The 17,069-nt window shown below is 50.9% G+C and overlaps 1 protein-coding gene across 1 annotated transcript in view; it reads right to left on the bottom strand.

Annotated features, from left to right (window-relative positions):
- The window catches only part of LOC123760856 (serine-rich adhesin for platelets), a 312,965-nt gene that overhangs the window by 135,956 nt on the left and 159,940 nt on the right, over positions 1–17,069 (bottom strand). The window contains 1 exon segment of the mRNA XM_069329888.1: positions 12,555–12,644. Coding sequence (XP_069185989.1) covers positions 12,555–12,644 — 90 coding nt within the window.

Here is a 17,069-nt window from a genome sequence, read left to right as displayed (position 1 = left end):
TATATATATATATATATATATATATATATATATATATATATATATGATTTGTGTATGTATTATTAACAATTGTGTAACTAGCCTCATAAGACACTTTATTTATTTTATTTTTTTTTGAGATATATACAAGAGTTGTTACATTCTTGTACAGCCACTAGTACGCGTAGCGTTTCGGGCAAGTCCTTAATCCTATGGTCCCTGGAATACGATCCCCGCCGCGAAGAATCGTTGTTACAACCAAGTACACATTTTACTGTTGAGTTAAACAGAGGCTACAGTTAAGGATTTGCGTCCAGTAAATCCTCCCCGGCCAGGATACGAACCCATGACATAGCGCTCGCGGAACGCCAGGCGAGTGTCTTACCAATACACCACGGAGACTGCATTAAATAGTCACGGAGACTGATTAGCTAATCAAACTATGGGGATCAGTTCCTGAACCCTAATGTGCTTCTGTAGCCCTTTGTAGGAGAGTGTGAGAGTGTGTGTGAGTGTGTGAGAGCGTGTGTGAGAGAGTGTGAGAGTGTGAGAGCGTGTGTGTGAGAGTGAGAGAGCGTGTGTGTGAGCGTGTGTGAGAGAGTGTGAGAGTGTGTGTGAGTGTGTGAGAGAGTGTGAGAGCGTGTGTGTGAGAGTGTGTGAGAGAGTGTGAGAGTGTGAGAGCGTGTGTGTGAGAGTGTGAGAGCGTGTGTGTGAGAGTGTGAGAGCGTGTGTGTGAGAGTGTGAGAGCGTGTGTGTGAGAGTGTGAGAGCGTGTGTGAGAGAGTGTGAGAGTGTGAGAGCGTGTATGAGAGTGTGAGAGCGTGTGTGTGAGAGTGTGAGAGCGTGTGTGTGTGAGAGCGTGTATGAGAGTGTGAGAGCGTGTGTGTGAGAGTGTGAGAGCGTGTGTGTGAGAGTGTGAGAGCGTGTATGAGAGTGTGAGAGCGTGTGTGTGAGAGCGTGTATGAGAGTGTGAGAGCGTGTGTGTGAGAGTGTGAGAGCGTGTGTGTGAGAGTGTGAGAGCGTGTGTGTGAGAGTGTGAGAGCGTGTGTGAGAGAGTGTGAGAGCGTGTGTGAGAGTGTGAGAGCGTGTATGAGAGTGTGAGAGCGTGTGTGTGAGAGCGTGTATGAGAGAGTGTGAGAGCGTGTGTGTGAGAGCGTGTGTGTGAGAGCGTGTGTGTGAGAGTGTGAGAGCGTGTGTGTGAGAGTGTGAGAGCGTGTGTGTGAGAGTGTGAGAGCGTGTGTGAGAGAGTGTGAGAGCGTGTGTGAGAGTGTGAGAGCGTGTATGAGAGTGTGAGAGCGTGTATGAGAGTGTGAGAGCGTGTGTGTGAGAGTGTGTGAGAGTGTGAGAGCGTGTGTGAGAGTGAGAGAGTGTGAGAGCGTGTGTGAGAGTGAGAGAGTGTGAGAGCGTGTGTGAGAGAGTGTGAGAGAGTGTGAGAGCGTGTGTGAGAGCGTGTGTGAGAGTGTGAGAGCGTGTATGAGAGTGTGAGAGCGTGTGTGAGAGAGTGTGAGAGCGTGTGTGAGAGCGTGTGTGAGAGTGTGAGAGCGTGTATGAGAGTGTGAGAGCGTGTGTGAGAGAGTGTGAGCGCGTGTGTGTGAGAGTGAGAGAGTGTGAGAGCGTGTATGTGAGAGTGTGAGAGCGTGTGTGTGAGAGTGTGAGAGCGTGTATGAGAGTGTGAGAGCGTGTATGAGAGTGTGAGAGCGTGTGTGTGTGAGTGTGAGAGCGTGTATGAGAGTGTGAGAGCGTGTATGAGAGTGTGAGAGCGTGTATGAGAGTGTGAGAGCGTGTATGAGAGTGTGAGAGCGTGTATGAGAGTGTGAGAGCGTGTATGAGAGTGTGAGAGCGTGTATGAGAGTGTGAGAGCGTGTATGAGAGTGTGAGAGCGTGTATGAGAGTGTGAGAGCGTGTATGAGAGTGTGAGAGCGTGTATGAGAGTGTGAGCGCGTGTGTGTGAGAGTGAGAGCGTGTGTGTGAGAGTGTGAGAGCGTGTGTGTGAGAGTGTGAGAGCGTGTGTGTGAGAGTGTGAGAGCGTGTGTGTGAGAGTGTGAGAGCGTGTGTGTGAGAGTGTGAGAGCGTGTATGAGAGTGTGAGAGCGTGTATGAGAGTGTGAGAGCGTGTATGAGAGTGTGAGAGCGTGTGTGAGAGTGTGAGAGCGTGTATGAGAGTGTGAGAGCGTGTATGAGAGTGTGAGAGCGTGTATGAGAGTGTGAGCGCGTGTGTGTGAGAGTGAGAGAGTGTGAGAGCGTGTATGAGAGTGTGAGCGCGTGTGTGTGAGAGTGAGAGAGTGTGAGAGCGTGTGTGTGAGAGTGTGAGAGCGTGTGTGTGAGAGTGTGAGAGCGTGTGTGTGAGAGTGTGAGAGCGTGTATGAGAGTGTGAGAGCGTGTGTGTGAGAGTGTGAGAGCGTGTATGAGAGAGTGTGAGAGCGTGTGTGTGAGAGCGTGTGTGTGAGAGTGTGAGAGCGTGTGTGTGAGAGTGTGAGAGCGTGTGTGAGAGAGTGTGAGAGCGTGTATGAGAGTGTGAGAGCGTGTGTGTGAGAGTGTGAGAGCGTGTGTGAGAGAGTGAGAGAGCGTGTGTGTGAGAGTGTGAGAGTGTGAGAGCGTGTGTGTGAGAGTGTGAGAGCGTGTGTGTGAGAGTGTGAGAGTGTGAGAGCGTGTGTGTGAGAGTGTGAGAGCGTGTATGAGAGAGTGTGAGAGCGTGTGTGTGAGAGCGTGTGTGTGAGAGCGTGTGTGTGAGAGTGTGAGAGCGTGTGTGTGAGAGTGTGAGAGCGTGTGTGTGAGAGTGTGAGAGCGTGTGTGAGAGAGTGTGAGAGCGTGTATGAGAGTGTGAGAGCGTGTGTGTGAGAGTGTGAGAGCGTGTGTGTGAGAGTGTGAGAGCGTGTGTGAGAGAGTGTGAGAGCGTGTGAGAGAGTGTGAGAGCGTGTGTGAGAGTGTGAGAGCGTGTGTGTGAGAGTGTGAGAGCGTGTATGAGAGTGTGAGAGCGTGTGTGAGAGAGTGTGAGAGCGTGTGTGTGAGAGTGTGAGAGCGTGTGTGTGAGAGTGTGAGCGCGTGTGTGTGAGAGTGAGAGAGTGTGTATGAGAGTGTGAGAGCGTGTATGAGAGTGTGAGAGCGTGTATGAGAGTGTGAGAGCGTGTATGAGAGTGTGAGAGCGTGTATGAGAGTGTGAGAGCGTGTATGAGAGTGTGAGAGCGTGTATGAGAGTGTGAGAGCGTGTATGAGAGTGTGAGAGCGTGTGTGAGAGAGTGTGAGAGCGTGTGTGTGAGAGTGTGAGAGCGTGTATGTGAGAGTGTGAGAGCGTGTGTGTGAGAGTGTGAGAGCGTGTATGAGAGTGTGAGAGCGTGTGTGAGAGAGTGTGAGAGCGTGTGTGTGAGAGTGTGAGAGCGTGTGTGTGAGAGTGTGAGCGCGTGTGTGTGAGAGTGAGAGAGTGTGTATGAGAGTGTGAGAGCGTGTATGAGAGTGTGAGAGCGTGTATGAGAGTGTGAGAGCGTGTATGAGAGTGTGAGAGCGTGTATGAGAGTGTGAGAGCGTGTATGAGAGTGTGAGAGCGTGTATGAGAGTGTGAGAGCGTGTATGAGAGTGTGAGAGCGTGTATGAGAGTGTGAGAGCGTGTGTGAGAGAGTGTGAGAGCGTGTGTGTGAGAGTGTGAGAGCGTGTATGTGAGAGTGTGAGAGCGTGTGTGTGAGAGTGTGAGAGCGTGTATGAGAGTGTGAGAGCGTGTATGAGAGTGTGAGAGCGTGTATGAGAGTGTGAGAGCGTGTGTGTGTGAGTGTGAGAGCGTGTATGAGAGTGTGAGAGCGTGTATGAGAGTGTGAGAGCGTGTATGAGAGTGTGAGAGCGTGTATGAGAGTGTGAGAGCGTGTATGAGAGTGTGAGAGCGTGTATGAGAGTGTGAGAGCGTGTATGAGAGTGTGAGAGCGTGTATGAGAGTGTGAGAGCGTGTATGAGAGTGTGAGAGCGTGTATGAGAGTGTGAGAGCGTGTATGAGAGTGTGAGAGCGTGTATGAGAGTGTGAGAGCGTGTATGAGAGTGTGAGAGCGTGTATGAGAGTGTGAGAGCGTGTATGAGAGTGTGAGAGTGTGAGAGCGTGTATGAGAGTGTGAGAGCGTGTGTGAGAGTGTGAGAGCGTGTATGAGAGTGTGAGAGCGTGTATGAGAGTGTGAGAGCGTGTATGAGAGTGTGAGAGCGTGTATGAGAGTGTGAGCGCGTGTGTGTGAGAGTGAGAGAGTGTGAGAGCGTGTGTGTGAGAGTGTGAGAGCGTGTGTGTGAGAGTGTGAGAGCGTGTGTGTGAGAGTGTGAGAGCGTGTGTGTGAGAGTGTGAGAGCGTGTGTGTGAGAGTGTGAGAGCGTGTGTGTGAGAGTGTGAGAGCGTGTATGAGAGTGTGAGAGCGTGTATGAGAGTGTGAGAGCGTGTATGAGAGTGTGAGAGCGTGTGTGAGAGTGTGAGAGCGTGTGTGAGAGAGTGTGAGAGCGTGTGTGAGAGAGTGTGAGAGCGTGTGTGTGAGTGTGAGAGCGTGTGTGTGAGTGTGAGAGCGTGTGTGTGAGTGTGAGAGCGTGTATGAGAGTGTGAGAGCGTGTATGAGAGTGTGAGAGCGTGTATGAGAGTGTGAGAGCGTGTATGAGAGTGTGAGAGCGTGTATGAGAGTGTGAGAGCGTGTATGAGAGTGTGAGAGCGTGTGTGAGAGTGTGAGAGCGTGTGTGAGAGTGTGAGAGCGTGTGTGAGAGAATGTGAGAGCGTGTGTGAGAGCGTGTATGAGAGTGTGAGAGCGTGTGTGAGAGCGTGTATGAGAGTGTGAGAGCGTGTATGAGAGTGTGAGAGCGTGTGTGAGAGTGTAAGAGCGTGTATGAGAGTGTGAGAGCGTGTGTGAGAGCATGTATGAGAGTGTGAGAGAGGGAGGGGGAGGGAGAGAGCGGTCACTGCCCCCTCCCTCATACACCCGCTACACTACTCCCTCAACCTTCCCAACAACACCAAATTGTCTGTGACCGAAGTACTTGCTGGCGGGGGGGGGGGGGGGGAGTGACTCATTCCTCACCCCTCACCCCCATAACACCCCCCCCCTCTCTACCACCCCCACACACCTCCCACTACCACTAGGATGTGTGAGGATGTGTTGTGTGTTGTTTATCTGGTCGATACCTGGTTCATGGGTTTTTAAATTTTGCCCCGAGGGGCGAGTTTATTGGGCAGCGTCACTCATCCTGTGAGTGGACACACCGCCATAGTGACAGTATTGGGCAGCGTCACTCATCCTGTGAGTGGACACACCGCCATAGTGACAGTATTGGGCAGCGTCACTCATCCTGTGAGTGGACACACCGCCATAGTGACAGTATTGGGCAGCGCCACTCATCCTGTGAGTGGACACACCGCCATAGTGACAGTATTGGGCAGCGTCACTCATCCTGTGAGTGGACACACCGCCATAGTGACAGTATTGGGCAGCGTCACTCATCCTGTGAGTGGACACACCGCCATAGTGACAGTATTGGGCAGCGTCACTCATCCTGTGAGTGGACACACCGCCATAGTGACAGTATTGGGCAGCGCCACTCATCCTGTGAGTGGACACACCGCCATAGTGACAGTATTGGGCAGCGTCACTCATCCTGTGAGTGGACACACCGCCATAGTGACAGTATTGGGCAGCGCCACTCATCCTGTGAGTGGACACACCGCCATAGTGACAGTATTGGGCAGCGTCACTCATCCTGTGAGTGGACACACCGCCATAGTGACAGTATTGGGCAGCGCCACTCATCCTGTGAGTGGACACACCGCCATAGTGACAGTATTGGGCAGCGCCACTCATCCTGTGTGTGGACACACCGCCATAGTGACAGTATTGGGCAGCGCCACTCATCCTGTGAGTGGACACACCGCCATAGTGACAGTATTGGGCAGCGCCACTCATCCTGTGTGTGGACACACCGCCATAGTGACAGTATTGGGCAGCGTCACTCATCCTGTGAGTGGACACACCGCCATAGTGACAGTATTGGGCAGCGCCACTCATCCTGTGAGTGGACACACCGCCATAGTGACAGTATTGGGCAGCGCCACTCATCCTGTGAGTGAACACACCGCCATAGTGACAGTATTGGGCAGCGGCACTCATCCTGTGAGTGAACACACCGCCATAGTGACAGTATTGGGCAGCGGCACTCATCCTGTGAGTGAACACACCGCCATAGTGACAGTATTGGGCAGCGGCACTCATCCTGTGAGTGGACACACCGCCATAGTGACAGTATTGGGCAGCGTCACTCATCCTGTGAGTGGACACACCGCCATAGTGACAGTATTGGGCAGCGGCACTCATCCTGTGAGTGAACACACCGCCATAGTGACAGTATTGGGCAGCGGCACTCATCCTGTGAGTGAACACACCGCCATAGTGACAGTATTGGGCAGCGCCACTCATCCTGTGAGTGGACACACCGCCATAGTGACAGTATTGGCAGCGCCACTCATCCTGTGAGTGGACACACCGCCATAGTGACAGTATTGGGCAGCGCCACTCATCCTGTGAGTGAACACACCGCCATAGTGACAGTATTGGGCAGCGCCACTCATCCTGTGAGTGAACACACCACCATAGTGACAGTATTGGGTAGCGCCACTCATCCTGTGAGTGGGCACACCGCCATAGTGACAGTATTGGGCAGCGCCTCTCATCCTGTGAGTGAACACACCGCCATAGTGACAGTATTGGGCAGCGCCACTCATCCTGTGAGTGAACACACCGCCATAGTGACAGTATTGGGTAGCGCCACTCATCCTGTGAGTGGACACACCGCCATAGTGACAGTATTGGGCAGCGCCACTCATCCTGTGAGTGGACACACCGCCATAACAGCATGTACAACACTCCCCAATAGGAAGAAAACCCGCTGGGTTGTTCATCCTGTCACTTGTACCCAGACGCAGCTGGGACTTGCTTAACTGTCTCAAGTGAACAGCTCCTCAAACAAGAAGATTAACATCTATCAACCCTTAAAAGATTACGTTATCTTGCGGGTGCAAAATGGGGAAATCTTTTAAGAACAGTATCAATATTTGACAAATAGTGTTTTCCTAACTCAAACAATGTGGGGTTTATTTTTCTACACATATTCCTAATGTCTCTCAGGTGTTCACATTCTCGTAGATAGTGGTCAAGGCGGTGTCCATCACTCTCACCACAGATTCTGCAACTTTACTGATCAACTGTTGTTTCCATTCTATATCTCCATGGATATTTGTATCCAAGACAGATTCTCTCCCTCGTCCTCCTCCTCTTCGGCCATAATGATTGGGATTGCCAGCTGCAACCATGTTGTACCATCGTACAGATTCACTGGTTTGTGCTTCTATCCTCCTTTCCTCAGTTACCTTGTCACGGTGATGTTGCCTGACAATACCTCTAATTTGTAGTAGAGTCTTGGGTATGAAGTATTCAATATGGTCTCCTTCAGCAGCCAGCATGGGTTCTGGGAGTTCTTCTACTCCTCCAAGCCCGGCCCGAGGCCAGGCTTGACTTGTGAGAGTTTGGTCCACCAGGCTGTTGCTTGGAGCGGCCCGCAGGCCCACATATACCTGGTTGATGGGGTTCTGGGAGTTCTTCTACTCCTCCAAGCCCGGCCCGAGGCCAGGCTTGACTTGTGAGAGTTTGGTCCACCAGGCTGTTGCTTGGAGCGGCCCGCAGGCCCACATATACCTGGTTGATGGGGTTCTGGGAGTTCTTCTACTCCTCCAAGCCCGGCCCGAGGCCAGGCTTGACTTGTGAGAGTTTGGTCCACCAGGCTGTTGCTTGGAGCGGCCCGCAGGCCCACATATACCTGGTTGATGGGGTTCTGGGAGTTCTTCTACTCCTCCAAGCCCGGCCCGAGGCCAGGCTTGACTTGTGAGAGTTTGGTCCACCAGGCTGTTGCTTGGAGCGGCCCGCAGGCCCACATATACCTGGTTGATGGGGTTCTGGGGGTTGTTCTACTGCCCAAGCCCGGCCCGAGGCCAGGCTTGACTTGTGAGAGTTTGGTCCACCAGGCTGTTGCTTGGAGCGGCCCGCAGGCCCACATATACCTGGTTGATGGGGTTCTGGGAGTTGTTCTACTGCCCAAGCCCGGCCCGAGGCCAGGCTTGACTTGTGAGAGTTTGGTCCACCAGACTGTTGCTTGGAGCGGCCCGCAGGCCCACATACCCACTACAGCCCGGTTGGTCCGGCACTCCTTGGAGGAAACTATTTAGTTTCCTCTTGAAGATGTCCACGGTTGTTCCGGCAATATTTCTTATGCTCGCTGGGAGGATGTTGAACAACCGTGGACCTCTGATGTTTATACAGTGTTCTCTGATTGTGCCTATGGCACCTCTGCTCTTCACTGGACCTCTGATGTTTATACAGTGTTCTCTGACTGTGCCTATGGCACCCCTGCTCTTCACTGGACCTCTGATGTTTATAGTATTCTGATTGTGCCTATGGCACCTCTGCTCTTCACTGGACCTCTGATGTTTATACAGTGTTCTCTGATTGTGCCTATGGCACCTCTGCTCTTCACTGGACCTCCGATGTTTATACAGTGTTCTCTGATTGTACCTATGGCACCTCTGCTCTTCACTGAACCTCTGATGTTTATACAGTGTTCTCTGATTGTACCTATGGCACCTCTGCTCTTCACTGGACCTCTGATGTTTATACAGTGTTCTCTGATTGTGCCTATGGCACTTCTGCTCTTCACTGGTTCTATTCTGCATTTTCTTCCATATCGTTCACTCCAGTACGTTGTTATTTTACTGTGTAGATTTGGGACCTGACCCTCCAGTATTTTCCATATGTATATTATTTGGTATCTCTCTCGTCTCCTTTCTAGTGAGTACATTTGGAGAGCTTTGAGACGATCCCAATAATTTAGGTGCTTTATCGCGTCTATGCGTGCCGTATATGTTCTCTGTATTCCCTCTATTTCAGCAATCTCTCCTGCTCTGAAGGGGGAAGTGAGTCCCTACCTTGGAGTTACCTTGGAGTTGTTCCGGGGCTTAGCGTCCCCGCGGCCCGGTCGTCGACCAGGCCTCCTCGTTGCTGGACTGGTCAACTAGGCTGTTTGACGCAGCTGCTCACATCCTGACGTATGAATCACAGCCTGGTTGATCAGGTATCCTTTGGAGGTGCTTATCCAGTTCTCTCTTGAACACTGCGAGGGGTCGGCCAGTTATGTCCCTTATGTGTAGTGGAAGCGTGTTGAACAGTCTCGGGCCTCTGATGTTGATAGTTCTCTCTTGAACACTGAAAGGGGTCGGCCAGTTATGTCCCTTACGTGTAGTGGAAGCGTGTTGAACAGTCTCGGGCCTCTGATGTTGATAGAGTTCTCTCTCTCAGAGTACCTGTTGCACCTCTGCTTTTCAACGGGGGTATTCTGCACATCCTGCCATGCCTTCTGGTCTCATGTGGTGTTATTTCTGTGTGCAGGTTTGGGGACCAGCCCCAACAATATTTTCCACGTAGAGATTATTATGTATATCTCCCGCCTGCGCTCAAGAGAATACAGATTTAGGCTCTTTAGTCGGTCCCAATAGTTTAGATGTTTACTGAGTGGATTCTAGCAGTAAAGGATCTCTGCACGCTCTCCAGGTCAGCAATTTCTCCAGCTTTGAAAGGGGCTGTCATTGTGCAGCAGTACTCCACTCTAGAGAGCACTAGCGTCTTGAAGAGTATCGTCATCGGTATAGCATCTCTAGTGTGAAAAGTTCTTGTTATCCAACCTGTCATTTTTCTTGCAGTTGTGACGGCTACTTTATTGTGTTCTTTAAAGGTAAGGTCTTCCGACATGAGTACACCCAGATCCTTTACATTGCTTTTTCGTTCTATGTTATGATTTGCCTGAGTTTTGTACGTGGTTTCCGTTTTTATATTTTAATTTTTTTCCATAGCGCATGAGCTGGAACTTATCCTCGTTAAACACCATATTATTTTCTGTAGCCCATAGAAAGACCTGATCTACATCTGACAGGAGGTTTGCCGTGTCCTCTATGTTGCCAACTCTCATGAAGATCCTAGTGTCATCTGCAAAGTATGATATAGTGCTATAGGTTGTGTTCTTGTCTGTGTCCGAAATGAGGATGAGAAAAAGTACTGGAGCAAGCACAGTACCCTGGGGGACTGAGCTCTTCACGGTTGTTGGACCGTATTTTATTTTGTTGACTATTACACATTGGGTTCTGTTAGTCAGGAAATTGTAGATCCATCTGCCTATTTTCCGGCAATTCCTTTTGAACGCATTTTATGTGCAATAACACCATGGTCATATTTATCAAAAGCTTTTGCGAAATTTGTGTAAATTACATCAGCATTTTGTTTGTCTTCCATAGCATCTAATGCCATATCATTGTGGTCCAGCAACTGCGACAGGCAAGAGCGCCCTGTTCTGAAACCATGTTGTCCGGGGTTATGGAGATGCTGTGATTCCATGTATTTTGTGATCTTACTTCTTAGCACTCTCTCAAAAAAATTATGATGTGTGATGTTAGTGCTATCGGTCTGTAATCTTTTGCCTCTGCCTTATTTCCTCCTTTATGGAGTGGTGCTATCTCTGCTGTTTTTAGTATGTCAGGGATAACGCCAGTATCTAGGCTTTGTCTCCACAGAATGTGAAGGGCCTGTGATAGTGGTTTTTTTACAGTTATTGATGAATGAGTTCCAAGAATCCGGGCCTGGTGCAGAGTGCATAGGCATACTGTTTATAGCTTCCTCAAAATCCAGTGGGGATAGGGTGACGTCTGATATATGATTGATGTTGGTATCATACCCATGAAAAATTCATTTGGGTTATCAATCTTTAGCGAGTTTAGTGGCTCGCTGAAAACAGAGTCGTACTGCTTCCTCAGTAACTCGCTCATTTCTTTGTTGTCATCGGTGAAAGTTCCATCTCCCTTTCGCAGGGGCCCGATACTAGATGTGGTTTTTGATCTTGATTTTGCATAGGAGAAAAAATATTTCGGATTTTTCTCTTTCACTGATGGCCTTTTGCTCTCTTTGCCTCTCCTGGGTTTTGTATGATTCTTGTAGCTTCCGTTCAATTGTTTCTATTTCTCTACCTAACCTTCTTCGCCGTTCTTGAGATAGGGTGCGACTCTCAAGTTGTTCCGCGATTCGTTTTCTTCGCCTATATAGGGAACGACGTTCCCGTTCCAATCTGCATCTCTTTCTCTTTTTTCTTAGGGGTATGCGGTTTGAACATATTTCTAGTGCTACTGAGCTTATTTTTTCCAGGCACTGGTTCAGGTTTGCATTTTCTAGCTGTTCTTCCCAGTTTATTTCTGTGAAGTCCTGGTTTATTTGCTCCCAGTTTATCTGTTTATTATTGAAGTTGAATTTGCTGAAATCTCCTCCACCAGGAATATGGACTGGTTTTGAAGGTCTATTCCCCATGCTTGTCATAACTTCAATTAAGTTGTGATCTGAGTAGCAGGTATTTGTAATCATTATGTTCCCGATCAACTCATCATTAATAGTGAAAATGAGGTCCAGCGTGTTCTCCTTCCTAGTTGGTTCTACTATTTGCTGGTTTAAGGCAAACCTATCGCACATCCGTAGCAGGTCATTTGCATGTGCCTGTTCATTTAGGCTACTTCCTGGTATTCTTTCTGATATTACTGTATTAACCAGGTGCTTCCATTTCAGGTGCCGTAGGTTGAAGTCCCCAAAGCAGGATGATGTTCGGAGCTGGATTTGTGAGGTTTTCCAAGCAGTGTTCTATTTTCATTAGTTGGTCTTTAAACTGCTAATGACTTGCCTCCGGTGACTTATATACAAGGACAATAACTACATTTAAAATCTCTATGTGCAGTAGAGCATGATCTAGTACTGAGCAGTACTCAAGACGGGACAACACAAGTGACTTGAAGAGTACAACCATTGTGATGGGATCCCTGGATTTGAAAGTTCTCGTAATCCATCCTATAATTTTTCTGGCTGACGCAATATTTGCTTGGTTATGCTCCCTAAACGTTAGGTCGTCAGACATCATTATTCCCAAATCCTTGACATGCTGTTTTCCTACTATGGGCAGAGATGATTGTGTTTTGTACCCTGTATTATGTTTAAGGTCCTCATTCATACCCTACCTGAGTACCTGGTCTGGACCCTTGGACTGAGCATGACCTGTACTGGCCTGTGGTGACCACTACTGACCTGTGGTGACCACTACTGACCTGTGGTGACCACTACTGACCTGGGGTGACCACTACTGACCTGGGGGTGACCACTACTGACCTGGGGGTGACCACTACTGACCTGGGGTGACCACTACTGACCTGTGGTGACCACTACTGACCTGGGGTGACCACTACTGACCTGTGGTGACCACTACTGACCTGGGGGTGACCACTACTGACCTGGGGTGACCACTACTGACCTGGGGTGACCACTACTGACCTGGGGTGACCACTACTGACCTGGGGTGACCACTACTGACCTGGGGTGACCACTACTGACCTGGGGTGACCACTACTGACCTGTGGTGACCACTACTGACCTGGGGTGACCACTACTGACCTGGGGTGACCACTACTGACCTGGGGTGACCACTACTAACCTGGGGTGACCTCTACTGACCTGGGGGAGGTTGACTTGCGGTCGCTGGTGTCGATGGAGACGCCGTCACCTGGTGGGGGGCTCCTCTCACTCTTACGGGCTCGTCCTGACCTGCGGGGAAGGAGGTCAAAGGTCAGCTGAGGACTAAGGCAGCGGCTGGAGGTCTTCGGCCTCTCTTATGTACTCTTTTGTTTCATACCACAGACGTGGCCACACATTTACAATGCTAACCAGCATATATACATTTTTTCTGTCCTCCCTGGACAGTGTTAGAGAGCTGTTTACAACCTGTCCTCCATGGACAGTGTTAGAGAGCTGTTTACAACCTGTCCTCTTGCAAATTACGTCTGAATTTGGCCGTTTGCTCGTATGGCCGAAAACTGACGTAATTTGAAATGAAATCGGCTCTCGAAAGTGATGTACTGATTCCGTTTTCTGTTTGGGTCCTCCAGCTTAGTCTGTTAGGTTAGGAGAGAAGACATTCAATTAACGCTTTTCAGGACGTTTTGAACTTTAGGAGAATTTTCTGCCCTCCTAACCTACCAGAGTACCCTTAACTTACTGCTTTGGAAAAAAAAATTATTTTCAATTTGTTTTATTTTCAAATACGTCAGTTTTCGGCCCTACAGACAAACGGATAAATACAGAATTCAATTTTAAGAGGACAGGCTGTAACCATAGTTTGTGATTTATTGAACAACCAGAGAGAGTGATTGTAGTGCTTTTAAAAATGCTAATCTAACCTACATACATATATACACAGTTTAACGTCTGTCCTACATAAAGTGTTCGAGGTGGCTTTTTACATTGTCAATAATGTGTGTTTACAAATGTGAAATGCAATCCTGGGTTAGGTTAAGATAGGTGAGGGTTAGGTTAAGATAGCTTAAGGTTAGGTTAAGATAGGTGAGGGTTAGGTTAAGATAGCTTAAGGTTAGGTTAAGATAGCTTAGGGTTAGGTTAAGATAGCTTAGGGTTAGGTTAAGATAGATTAGGTTAAGATAGGTTGGGGTTAGGTTAAGATAAGATAGGTTACGTTAAGTTAGGATAGGTTAGGTTAAGATGGGTTAGGTTAAGATAGGTTAGGTTTAGGTTAAGATAAGATAGGTTAGGTTAAGATAGGTTAGGGTTAGGTTAAGATAAGATAGGTTAGGTTAGGTAGGATAAGTTTGGTCATATTTCTATGTTAGTTTTAACACAAATTAAGAATAATTAAATCCTAAATGTAATAGAAAGCTTTATTATTTCATAAGAAACAAATTTAGAAAAATATATAACATTAGGAGAAGTTGGCTTATATTAGGCACGTCGGGCCTTGTAGACTCACTTTGCAACTACGGACACGCGAAGTATTTGGAGTATATATATATGAATATATATAGTATTAAGTATATGGTATATCGAAGTATATGAACCAATTTGCATATTCGTTTATTTACCAAAATATTTCAGTTTCCTGTTTATGTGTGAACCATTTTCTGTTGTGTTCCATTTTCTTTCTATTTACATTTCAAACGATATCTGTTCATGCTTTTATAACCAATAATTTAGCAAAGTTTTTTATTGATTGGTTATCCAATGGTTTTTATTCGTAAAATATAACTATATATTTTTTAAAAACACTAAAATATAAATCACCCAAAAAATACTTCTAGAAATTTAGTTTCCTGATCAAGTTATGACCAAATTCATTTCACTTTAGCGGCCACCGAACAAATAAATAACAAATGAATTTTGAGGAAATTCCCAAAAATAACACATTACGTCGGTTAAAGACGAGAGTTTATAATATATGTTAACATTATTCCGAACACCAAGCGCCCCCTACCCGGCCAGCACCCTATTACGCCCCCTACCCGGCCAGCACCCTATTACACCCCCTACCCGGCCAGCACCCTATTACACCCCCTACCCGGCCAGCACGCTATTACACCCCCTACCCGGCCAGCACCCTATTACGGCCCCTACCCGGCCAGCACCCTATTACACCCTCTACCCGGCCAGCTCCCTATTACACCCCCTACCCGGCCAGCACCCTATTACACCCCCTACCCGGCCAGCACCCTATTACACCCCCTACACGGCCAGCACCCTATTACACCCGCTACCCGGCCAGCACCCTATTACACCCCCTACCCGGCCAGCACCCTATTACACCCCCTACCCGGCCAGCACCCTATTACACCCCCTACCCGGCCAGCACCCTATTACACCCCCCTACCCGGCCAGCACCCTATTACGGCCCCTACCCGGCCAGCACCCTATTACACCCCCTACCCGGCCAGCACCCTATTACACCCCCTACCCGGCCAGCACCCTATTACCGCCCCCTACCCGGCCAGCACCCTATTACACCCCCTACCCGGCCAGCACCCTATTACACCCGCTACCCGGCCAGCACCCTATTACACCCCCTACCCGGCCAGCACCCTATTACGCCCCCTACCCGGCCAGCACCCTATTACACCCGCTACCCGGCCAGCACCCTATTACACCCCCTACCCGGCCAGCACCCTATTACGCCCCCTACCCGGCCAGCACCCTATTACACCCGCTACCCGGCCAGCACCCTATTACACCCCCTACCCGGCCGGCACCCTATTACGCCCCCTACCCGGCCAGCACCCTATTACACCCCCTACCCGGCCAGCACCCTATTACACCCCCTACCCGGCCAGCACCCTATTACACCCCCTACCCGGCCAGCACCCTATTACACCCCCTACCCGGCCAGCACCCTATTACACCCCCTACCCGGCCAGCACCCTATTACACCCCCTACCCGGCCAGCACCCTATTACGTCCCCTACCCGGCCAGCACCCTATTACGGCCCCTACCCGGCCAGCACCCTATTACACCCCCTACCCGGCCAGCACCCTATTACACCCCCTACCCGGTCAGCACCCTATTACACCCCCTACCCGGTCAGCACCCTATTACACCCCCTACCCGGCCAGCACCCTATTACACCCCCTACCCGGCCAGCACCCTATTACACCCCCTACCCGGCCAGCACCCTATTACACCCCCTACCCGGTCAGCACCCTATTACGTCCCCTACCCGGCCAGCACCCTATTACACCCCCTACCCGGTCAGCACCCTATTACACCCCCTACCCGGCCAGCACCCTATTACACCCCCTACCCGGTCAGCACCCTATTACACCCCCTACCCGGTCAGCACCCTATTACACCCCCTACCCGGTCAGCACCCTATTACACCCCCTACCCGGCCAGGACCCTATTACACCCCCTACCCGGCCAGCACCCTATTACGTCCCCTACCCGGCCAGCACCCTATTACACCCCCTACCCGGCCAGCACCCTATTACGGCCCCTACCCGGCCAGCACCCTATTACGGCCCCTACCCGGCCAGCACCCTATTACACCCCCTACCCGGCCAGCACCCTATTACGGCCCCTACCCGGCCAGCACCCTATTACACCCCCTACCCGGCCAGCACCCTATTACACCCCCTACCCGGCCAGCACCCTATTACACCCCCTACCCGGCCAGCACCCTATTACACCCCCTACCCGGCCAGCACCCTATTACACCCCCTACCCGGCCAGCACCCTATTACACCCCCTACCCGGCCAGCACCCTATTACGGCCCCTACCCGGCCAGCACCCTATTACGGCCCCTACCCGGCCAGCACCCTATTACACCCCCTACCCGGCCAGCACCCTATTACCGCCCCCTACCCGGCCAGCACCCTATTACACCCCCTACCCGGCCAGCACCCTATTACACCCCCTACCCGGCCAGCACCCTATTACACCCCCTACCCGGCCAGCACCCTATTACACCCCCTACCCGGCCAGCACCCGATTACACCCCCTACCCGGCCAGCACCCGATTACACCCCCTACCCGGCCAGCACCCTATTACACCCCCTACCCGGCCAGCACCCTATTACACCCCCTACCCGGCCAGCACCCTATTACACCCCCTACCCGGCCAGCACCCTATTACACCCCCTACCCGGCCAGCACCCTATTACACCCCCTACCCGGCCAACACCCTATTACGGCCCCTACCCGGCCAGCACCCTATTACACCCCCTACCCGGCCAGCACCCTATTACACCCCCTACCCGGCCAGCACCCTATTACACCCCCTACCCGGCCAGCACCCTATTACACCCCCTACCCGGCCAGCACCCTATTACACCCCCTACCCGGCCGGCACCCTATTACGGCCCCTACCCGGCCAGCACCCTATTACACCCCCTACCCGGCCAGCACCCTATTACACCCCCTACCCGGCCGGCACCCTATTACGGCCCCTACCCGGCCAGCACCCTATTACACCCCCTACCCGGCCAGCACCCTATTACACCCCCTACCCGGCCAGCACCCTATTACACCCCCTACCCGGCCAGCACCCTATTACACCCCCTACCCGGCCGGCACCCTATTACGGCCCCTACCCGGCCAGCACCCTATTACACCCCCTACCCGGCCAGCACCCTATTACACCCCCTACCCGGCCGGCACCCTATTACGGCCCCTACCCGGCCAGCACCCTATT

Source organism: Procambarus clarkii, chromosome 3 (genome assembly GCF_040958095.1).
Source record: "Procambarus clarkii isolate CNS0578487 chromosome 3, FALCON_Pclarkii_2.0, whole genome shotgun sequence".
Taxonomy (NCBI): Eukaryota; Metazoa; Arthropoda; class Malacostraca; order Decapoda; family Cambaridae; genus Procambarus; species Procambarus clarkii.
The sequence above is the reverse complement of the archived record's forward strand: the minus strand, read 5'-3'. Positions and strand labels throughout refer to the sequence as shown.